The sequence below is a fragment of the Strix aluco genome, chromosome Z, assembly GCF_031877795.1.
Source record: "Strix aluco isolate bStrAlu1 chromosome Z, bStrAlu1.hap1, whole genome shotgun sequence".
In the NCBI taxonomy this organism is placed as follows: domain Eukaryota; kingdom Metazoa; phylum Chordata; class Aves; order Strigiformes; family Strigidae; genus Strix; species Strix aluco.
Window position 1 is genome coordinate 22,824,534 of NC_133971.1, and position 10,031 is coordinate 22,834,564.

At 45.7% G+C, this 10,031-nt stretch overlaps 1 protein-coding gene across 1 annotated transcript; it reads left to right on the forward strand.

Moving 5' to 3' along the window:
• Positions 1-2,172: 2,172 nt before the first annotated feature.
• Positions 2,173-9,350, forward strand: LOC141918871 (thioredoxin-like). Its single transcript, XM_074813759.1, has 5 exons — positions 2,173-2,398; positions 5,847-5,951; positions 6,694-6,756; positions 7,533-7,598; positions 9,160-9,350. The coding sequence occupies exons 1-5, from the start codon at positions 2,375-2,377 to the stop codon at positions 9,220-9,222; spliced, it is 321 nt and encodes a 106-aa protein (XP_074669860.1). The 5' UTR covers positions 2,173-2,374; the 3' UTR covers positions 9,223-9,350.
• Positions 9,351-10,031: the final 681 nt, after the last annotated feature.

Here is a 10,031-nt window from a genome sequence, read left to right on the forward strand (position 1 = left end):
CGTGGAGAGCAGCACCCAAAAGTGTTTTGAGTAGGCAAAACCAGGTCTGGAAAGGCCTAGGCAGTAGTTTTACCCCCAAGCAGGGAGAACAGAGAAGGGGACAGCACTGCAGAGTCAGAAAAGAGAGTCCAGAGATTGTTGTGGTTATGCTGCTGTAGTAAGCCACACACTTAATAAACTTCCAAAATAAAACCTGACTTACTCTCAGTACAAATTTCCAACCTAAGAGATCACCAACACAAATCCCATGGGGCAAGCTTTGAGTCTGTGAGGGATGTTACTACCTTTTCAGTGTCCACCACAAAACAAAGCAACATATGAGGGCACATCCTGTTGGGATGGGTTGGTACCTGTATCCAAGCCAAACCATCTTCTATTTTCTTTCTTTCTTTTTTTTTTTTTTTTTTTTTTTTATGAAGAAGCATCTTTTTATCCAGGACTCCCACGAAGTGTTCCCATCCTCTGCTCAGTTGCATATCCTAGCACAAACCTTCAACAGGCTGGTATCGTGGCTGCTAAAGCCTGCAGAAATACCCCATTCATGTCACACCCAGCACCAAGTATCCCAAAACCTCATACCACGTTTCCTGTTTCCTGCATAGTGGGAGCTGGAATCAGTAACCCCATACTCCAAAATTGAATCCTACCAGCCCAACAGAAGGAAAGGACAGCTGCGACAGCCCCATTTTACACTCTTGCACTCTGGGACAGGCAGTAGTGCAGCAGCGTGCAGTAGAACAAAACAGCTTTCCAAAACACAAAGAAATAAATGAGATAAATGGAAATTTAAGTTTCCACGACAGTCTTCTCCGCTGGGAAAGCTGAAAGGAATTGTTTCTGTGAGGACTATTTCTGGTCCTGGCTGTCTCCCTCCAAGAGGGGAACTACTAAAGATGCTCAGAGTGTCTCTAGTCATCTAGTCCAGTGGTTCTCAATCTGTGGTCCACTGACCCCTGGGGGACCGTGATGTCGACACAAGGGGTCCACAGAGGCTTAAAGCAGGGGTAAAGAACACAGGGGTGAGGTCCAGCCCGGAAATATTTGGTCTGGCCCGCGGCAAGCACGGCGCTTCCTTTTCCCACAACCCCCTCCCCTCCATGCTCCTTTCATACTCAAGCACATACCCCCGCCTGCCCTGATGCACTAGTATATTTGGTGCTAGTATGGTTGATGGGACCCACTTTACCTAGGTCGTTTTTCTCTTAAAGACATTTTCTTAACCCAACAGCCCTCTTTAGGGACACAACAGGGCTGAATTCTGTTCCTCCAAGTGGTGGCCCTGGACGCGTAAAGAAAAATATATGGTGACTTAACACAGACAAACAAGGGGGCAGGCGAAAAGAATTGTAAAAACTTTTCATCAAATTTGAATGTAAAAATTGGCATCAAATTTGGAATTAGCACGTTAAAATGCCATAAAATGGGCCATTTGTGCAAGAAGAGTGTTGATGCTATTATTTTAAATTCACATGGAATCACTGCAATAAAAATGAGTGTGTGCATTACAGAGTAATTTATTTCCCCTTCTCTCCAAATTGAAGACTCTTCATGAGAAAATGGAAACAAATATTTGATGCAGTCTAGTGTTTTAAATCTTGAATTAAGTCTTGGTGGTCCACGGCCACAAAAGGTATTAAAAGGGGGTCCGTGGTGAAGGAAAGGTTGACAACCCCTGCTCTAGACTGACGTTAGTGTTTCCCAGGGGCCAAGCACCGCTCCTGTCAGCACTTCTGCGCTGCCGAAACGCTGCAGCCCTCAGAGGAGGCACCGTGCTCCGCTCCCCCATCCTGGGCTTTTTTTTTTTTTCGCGGGGGGGGTGGGGGGGCGCGGAACAAGGCTCTGGGAATAGGAAGGAGGAGGAGTAGGGAAACCGTGCGATCCACGCGAGGGACGGTGCCTCCGAGATACTTCCTGCTCATCGTTACACAGCACTTTTTCCACAGCTGCTGGGCCATTTTGTTGGGTTTTTTTCTTCCCCCTTTTTGGTGGCGGCGGCGCCGCCGCTTCCCGCCGGCAGGGCCCGGCCGCGCGGATCTCACCCGCCCGCGCTGTAGCCGCAGCGCCCCCCGCCGGGCGCGCGCCCACCCCCCACGGCCCGCGCCACGGGGCGGGGAAGCGGGGAAGGGGGGGGGAGGAGGAGGGGGAGGAGGAGGGGGCAGCCGCCGCGCATGCGCGGCGCGGCGCTGGGCATATAAGCGGGACGCGGGCGGGAGCTCCCTGAGGCGGCCGGAGGTGGACGAGGGGACCCTGTGGACCGGACCGAAGACGAGCGACAGCGCTTAGCTCGCTGTTTAGCCGCCGGCCCTGAGCCGTCGCTCCGCGGACCCTGAACCGTCGCCCCGCCGACCTTCAGCCCCGACACCGAACCGTCATCATGGTGAAGCAAGTAGAAAGCCTGGTGAGTCCGTTAAGCGCCCGGCGGCCTTTCCCGGGCGGTGCGGGCCTGCCGCGGCCGTTGGCGCCGGGCGGTGCGGGCCTGTCTCGGCCGCGCAGGTCGCGGCGAGTAGCGTTTCTTCCTCCGTTCTGGGTGTGGCGGCCGCCGGCACCGGGCGAGGCGGCCCCGGCCTTTCGCCCTGAGAGGGGAGGGGGGGTGGGAAAGGCGGCGAGGTGAGCATCGTCTCCTGGGCGGGAGGAGGGGGGAGCGGGCCTGCTGGGCCGCTCTGGCGCTCCCGGGCGCCGGGAGGAGCTGGGGCGAACAGGTGCCACTCCTCGGCCGCCTTGGACCCCGGTGAGGCCTTGGCCAGCGGAGGCGGGCGGGCGGGTGACAGCCCGTGTGCGCTGGGGACACAGTATGGGTCCTGGCGCTGCCCGGGCGGGAGCAGCCTGTCTCACTGCTGCAGCATGGAAAGGGTGGGGACACACTCACACCAAGGGGAGGGAACAAATACTCGTACGACCTAAGGCTTCAGATAGTCCTAATGAGAAGGGAGATGATGTAATCTCACATCATGACAAATCGTTGTTCATTTCCCTTTAAAATCTTAACGAAACGTCATGTTTTATTTCTCAAGCTGGTAACAGGGTACTGTGATATCTTAATTTAGAAGTCCCGGCTCACCTTACCTACTGCCAGTGTGTAGGTGACCAGGTGGCTTTCTTAGTAGAGATCAGCCAAAGTTCTATTGTGTTTCTGGATAGGAGTTCGTGAAAAACATTAATCCATCTTTCTTGGCTTGAAAGGAGTGACTAGAGCTCATTCCTGTACTTAAATAACAGGTGTTGCTGGCATAAGTATTTCCCTTATTATGGTGCTGTCTGACTTATGCAGTACACTAATGCAGCACCTCATTGTTTGGGTGGTACTGTGAATGCAAACAAGTCTGTGGCTTTGTGATACAGAATAGTAATAAAGTCTAGACCAACACATGGAGAATACTCTGGCTGGTGATGAAATAGTACGTAGTCTTGTGCACAGCAGCTGCTGACATGGTTGATAGACAACAATAGAGTATTTGGTAGCTGTAATTTATGAACCCAAATCTCCAAAAATATTCTCTGGGCAAACTCTGAGCTCCTCATTCTGGGAAAAATCGTGTTGGGCTAGTCTTGCATTTGGAACTTGAAATTCAGTTGAAGTGTTAGTTTGATCTGATTGTGAGGGTCCTGTGAGTGATGCTGCATGGGATCTAAGTTTGTCTTCTAGGCTATACTCCTTAGTCAGTTCACTCTGGGAAAGCTTTCAGGACTTTTCTCCCTAGTTCAGTATTTTAAGTTGCAAGAATAAGCACCTTCGGACCTTGCATCTCTTTTTACTCTTCCACAACAATTTTAGCTGATACTGGAGATGACTGATAGGGTAACACTGGATTGTAGTCAGGACCAGGTCTCCAGTGGTGTGTGGTGAGTGACCAGCTGTAGGTATTACACCCTCCCACTTTCCCCTTGTTCTGTGCAATAGCAAACCTGAGGTGTGTGGCCATATGATGAGCACATCCCAGTACTGGACTTCTTGTTGCAGAATACAGTAATTATGCAGCTGGACAGAAGACAAGGGTAAGAAGGGATAGTCCAACTGGCAGGTGCAGCAAGTGGAATTGGTAAAGAGCTGGTGATGTTACAGTGCAGAGGTTTTAGAAGTTACACTAAAAAAACAAGCTGTAGGATTTGAAGGTGGGGAGGAGGGAGGCTTAAATGAGGAACTTACAGTGTAAGTAGTTGCAGGGAGCAGCTAGTATGGATTGCTGTACAGGGACCTTGAACTTTGTTGGTGGGAATGGGGTGCTTTTGTGATTGGGGTGCAGGAATGCATAATGTCCCAGTTCAGGAGTGGAGGGGAATGCAGAGAGACAGGAAAACTTATGGTTCCCATCTCTTTCAGACTGAGAGTCTCTTAAGTGGTGTAGAGCAGGGGTTCTCAACCTTTCCTTCACCATGGACCCCCCTTTTAATACCTTTTGTGGCTGTGGACCACCAAGATGATTCAAGATTTAAAACACTAGACTGCATCAAATATTTATTTCGCTTTTCTCATGAAGGGCCTTCAAGTTTGGAGAGAAGGGAAAACAAGTTAATCCGTTAATGCACACACTCCTATTATAATATCTTTATTGCAATGATTTCTGCTTTCCGTGGGCCAGACCAAATGTTTCTGGGCTGGATGTTCCTCACCCCTGCTTTAAGCCTTCATGGACCCCCTGTGATGACATCATGCCCCCCCAGGGGTCTGTGGACCAGAGGCTGAGAACCACTGGTGTAGGGTGTTAGCTACTGATCTTATAGTAGAGTCTGTGAATATCCAAGATGCCAGGATGGAAGAACTCAACATGTAAAGGCTGTACTTCTAAAGATAGCTACATTGGGAGGGGAAATGTCTTATTAGCAGTGAGATGCAATGCCAGGTGTATTTGAGCTTACAGAAAGTTAGAAAGACTTTATGTAGGTTTATACATAAGAATGCTGGTGCAGGACCCTCTGCTTCCTTGCTAAATATACTCGTGACCAGTTTGTGTCCACTCTTGGCTCCTCACCTGCCTGGCATTCCTTAATGGGGGGGAAATAGCTTACTAGAATCAGGTCTCAACTTACTGTGTCTCATTGCAGAAGCTGGTGTTATTTAACTCCTGCGCTGCAAAACCAACTACTGTGCAGTGGCAGTAACCGTATTGCTTTGTTAGCTGTTGCTGACAGAACTCTAATGCTGTGGTCTGTTAAGTTGGGGAGAGTAAAGCAGCCATCTTCTGTATGCATAATCTGAAATGAAGTTTGTATTAACAGTTTATATTGTGTGGTCTGTATGTGTAGCACTGCTTTGGCTAGTGATGTTACATGTGGGTTCACTTGGCAAAATAAGTAAACTATACTATGAGGTTGCCTTAGAAAACATGATGTCAAGTAAACCACACAACATCATTTTGATGTTAGCCATTGATTGGAAAAGGCATCAAACTGGAGGAGTGTACAAAGGTTTGTGTCCTTTCAAATTCTGCAGATGAAAGTCTGTCCCAGAAGAAAATGGATGTCTTCCTGCCAAGACTGAAATGAGAAAATGGATTATTTAAAAACCATAAGGATCACATTCAGGGGGTAGCACTAAATGGAGCTGCCAGAGTTGGGGGTCAGAGGCTAGATGAATTTCTGTCTTGTTTCCACAATTCAGTAAGTTGGGGTGACTGAGCATTGTAGTCTTTTCTAATTGAAGAGTTGTAAGACACTGGCTGATGCTAGCACTGATGAAAGGAATTCATACTGAAGATATTACATGACGATTAACAAATACCCCAGTTAAGTGTTTAAGAAGCTACTAAAATGGTTAGTGTGTTAAGGCTGAGAGCAACCTAGCTTGGGATTAGTCTAAATTGTTTTGGAAAGGAGGGGGAAAATCGTTAATGTGTTCAATTCTTTTATAGGTGGAATTTGAGAAGGAACTGGTAGCTGCTGGTGCGAAGCTTATAGTGGTTGATTTTTCTGCCACATGGTGTGGACCATGCACAATGATCAAGCCCTATTTCCATGTAAGTAGCCTTTCTGTTTTTATTGGCAACTGTATTAAAGTATATACAAATGGTTTTGTGCTGCTTGACAATAACATGGAGGAAACTTCCTTTTGCTGCATGTGATTGCCAGCATTTTCTGGAAGAGGGAGAAGTCAGAGGAGCATCTACTTTAAGACTATTGAGTTAAATATACTGACCTTTGGTATAGCTGGGAGCTCAAACCTGGTTTAACTTCTGTCCTAATGCTTACATGTATCTCGGGTCTCTAGGGTCCTAACGGTTGCATTGCCTCGGGAGGTGGGATATTGCATGGAAACAATGTTTATGCTTCTGTACACAGTTACTGTAATCACTCCAGCTTTGTTTAGGTGGCAATGTGAGCTCCTGGTGTAATGTATGAGATACTGTAGCATCTTGCAGCGGAAGACTATAAGAAAAGGCCTTTCACCATTGTCTGGGGAGATAGGAGTCTTCTCTGTGGGAAGTATGTTTGAACAAGTTTCAACACTCTACCAGGCATTGGAGCAGAAAATGAAATTTTAGCTCTGGTCAGTAGAACAGCTGCTTTAAGTTAACACGGCAAGTTTCACGGGGGAGGGGGGGGGGGGGCAGTGAGCAGCACCAGCCTTACAATTTATATGTAAATTTTATATATATCATGAAAGAAATAAAGATACATTTATGTTTCTATGTATTTTTATTTCTTCTGAAAAAGAAAGCTTTCCTGGAACACTTAACTGCATTTCTTATTTCATTCCAGAGTTTGTGTGAGAAGTATCGTGATGTGGCACTGTTCATCGAAGTTGATGTGGATGATATGCCGGTATGGTCTGGGGTGATGCTGAGGGAGAGCAGCTAATGAGTTCCACACAAGTGACAATGCAGACAATGCAGATACTGAAACAAAATGAGAGTCAACTTTGAGAAACAGAGATAGGGGTTTAGCACTTATACTGGAAAGAATGATTTTTTTTTTAGAGGATGCCTGAACAAGTTATCTGCACACTTGAAGCCCTATGGCATGTGTCAGATAACTTGGGAACACTGATGCTCTATTTGAGAGGGAATGTTAGTCTAAGGCCTTAAGCTGCTTTGATGCAATCTTACCTAAAACCAATGGCTCACAACTGGTCTGGTGATCCATCTGGTCTCTCCATTGCTCTTGGCACTGTTTCCTCTTTATGTCCTGAATTAAGTGCAATAATGTCTGCTGTACAGCAGTTCCAGCAGTGTCAACCAGGTATTTGAACAATGTCAGATTGAAACACAAGAGTTACCATAGGACTCTTGAGCCTTACAAGTAGGCATCTCTGTTTTGATGCAGAGGTCTGGTTTTTTCCAAACACAGAGTACAAGTGTAGTAAATGTGATTTTACTATTGCATTAATTAAATGCTGAAGAGAGGATCATTCAGGCTTATTTCAGGGAGATGTTAAGACTGCATCATTTTTGCTAGTGATGGACTTCCAGAAATGCTTTTGCTTCATTTTGAGCAGTAATGGCCTTGCCTTATTGCCTAAACAAAAGGCAGCTAGTGGGTTCTAAATTTTAACATCCTTCAGACATGCACAGCTGAAGATTATTTTCTGTCTCTTCCAGGATATTGCTACACACTGTGATGTGAAGTGCATGCCAACATTCCAGTTCTACAAGAATGGAAAGAAGGTACGTAGGCTCTGCTCTTCTGGAACTGTAGCGGGCAAGCTAAACACTTGAAGATTGGGAATGTCAGACTACAGAGCCTGCTTTCTCTTGATAATGTGTCTGTGGCACTGCTGGCGTTAAGACATTGCTGAGAGCAAGCAAGTTCATTTTATTGCTGCAGCAAATGTAACATGGACCAGCAGTTAACTGATGAGGCAAACCCTATTGTTCACAGGTAGTGAACTGAGTGTTACAGATCAGTCTGAAAGGCAGAGCTTTGTGAGAGATAAATGGGGTTAGATGTCTGGGTTAAGACTGCAGTCTGTCTGCCTAACACTCTGCTTTTTACTGATCTTGGCTAGTTCTTGTTCTCTGAATGCAGCTCATGGTCAGGCAGAGATGTGTGTACATGCCTGTGGAATCCCACCCAGACAGAAGTCTTTAACATGGTTGAATTATCACACAGCTAAAACAACTCCTTGGATGCTTTTAGGTAGAGGCTGTGTAACCTGTGAAGTGGAGGTCCTGCCCCTGTCAGAGGACTGGACAGACCTCTTAATGCCTGCTCTGCCAGGAGGTGGATGAGACGGGGTGCAGATATGCTCTGACAGCATAGTGGTCTGCCTTTGCAGGGTAGCTGTGAATGGCTATCTGCCCGAACTGAAGAATTGCTGAGTTAAATGTGTTATCTTGAGCTTTTAGTTTGCCAAGCAAGCTGAAGGTAGGCTTTTCTAAAGTAAAACAATGCCTGGATGGAAGTTTGATGGCTGAAGGCAATGGAGTTGTGCCTTTAAAAGTGAGTGTCAGATGTTGGGTGACCTTCAGTTCAATATGGGGCCAAATAATGACTAATAATGAACCTTTGACAGTTTTCTCAGGGTAGACTGCAACAGCTTCATAATGTAATTGGAAGAATTGTGATTATGATGTGACAATGTGTGAAAGTGATATGCTTAACCCTGTTGTGTGGCTTTTTATTTTGGGTGAGGTTGGCAGTTCTTTGGACACATGAGTATCAAGCAAGCAATTTCATGTTCTGTAGTGTAGTCTGCTCTGTACCTTGCAGCTGTGTAGGTACTGGAGGACAGAGCCACTGTTTTTGAGAGAATGAACATTGCCTTTGTCCTTCTGTGTAAGCTGTGACAAGGACAATTCTCGTAAGAAAAGCCAGGCTCAGGGATAGGTAATTTGGAGCAATACTTCCTGAATTTGATTGGTAAGGGTCCTGAGCAATCCAAGGTAACTCTGAGCTACCTCTGCTCTGTGGTGGCCTCCAGAGTCTCTTCAAGCCTGTATTTGAGTCTTACACAGCATTGGTTCAGGATCAATTGTCTTTTCTCTTTTTTATTTGTAAAAGGCTCCAGCAATGGTAGTCTAGAAGTTATTCTTGATAAGATTCTTGTCCTGGTTTTTGCATGAGTTGAGTGGGAGATGAACAGATGAACAGCTGCAAAATACTCCCTGTTTTGGAGGTGAAAAAATTGTAGCAGAATTGAATAGGTGTGTATGTGCCTAGATGCTATACAACTAATGTTATGAAGCATTGAATGTAACAGTTCTAAAAATCAATCTCTCTTTACAGATTCATGAGTTCTCTGGGGCCAACAAAGAGAAGCTGGAAGAGACCATTCAAAGACTGGCCTAATCTCCACCCATGAACACATTGAAACATGATTGGCAAAATTATATCCTGTAACTTTTTTTAAAAAATCTGAACACAGTGGTGGAGACTATCCTCTTGATCTATGTAACATTAAAGCACATATTCTTCACTTTTGGCTATTGCCCTCTCTTTGAATGAAAACATGAGGAATTTCATAATGTTGTCAAGGTGTCAGTTTTTCCTGTGTTAAAGGAGGACTGTCTGGATACAATGACTCTTGTCACACAATCTGATCTATTACTGGGTTATTGCTGTGCATGGAAAGTTGTGTTACATGGGATGGCAATGGCAGTTCCTTTAGAAGTCAGTCTGGCTTGCACATACAGAAAAGGAAGTTCAGGATTTGTAGAAAAGAGGGTGATCACTGGGTGGGATAGGCTTTCTTTTGTTACCTCTTTGTAGTTAAAGATTCTTTTAAAAAATCTGTCAAGCTTCATTTTAGACTTCAGAGCTAAGACTTGGCTTATCGGAACATAATACCAATCCTACCATGGAGGTGTAAGGTAGGACTTGGAGGTGCTGCCTTTTTGCTTTTCAGTTTTGCCTTACCATTGGTGTACCTTCTGGTTCTGTTGGTAGGAAAGTATGTTTGGGCTGCTTTGTTCCTAGGCAATATTCTGGAAGAAATAACTGAAGATGTAAAACCAATAGTGTCTTAAGCCCAAGATAATTTATATTTATGTATTGTCATCTATCTTTGACTGCACTATTGTATTCTTAGAACATATTGGACATTTCTTTGTGCTGGACAGTAAACTGGACTCTGCAGTCCTCCAAACCTGCATTAGGTT

Bases quoted from the DNA above. Each gene is read 5' to 3' on its own strand.
- LOC141918871 (XM_074813759.1), top strand. From the start codon at position 2,375: ATGGTGAAGCAAGTAGAAAGCCTG. The intron at 2,399-5,846 runs GTGAGTCCGTTA...ATTCTTTTATAG, and splicing joins TGAAGCAAGTAGAAAGCCTG to GTGGAATTTGAGAAGGAACT. The intron at 6,757-7,532 runs GTATGGTCTGGG...TGTCTCTTCCAG, and splicing joins TTGATGTGGATGATATGCCG to GATATTGCTACACACTGTGA.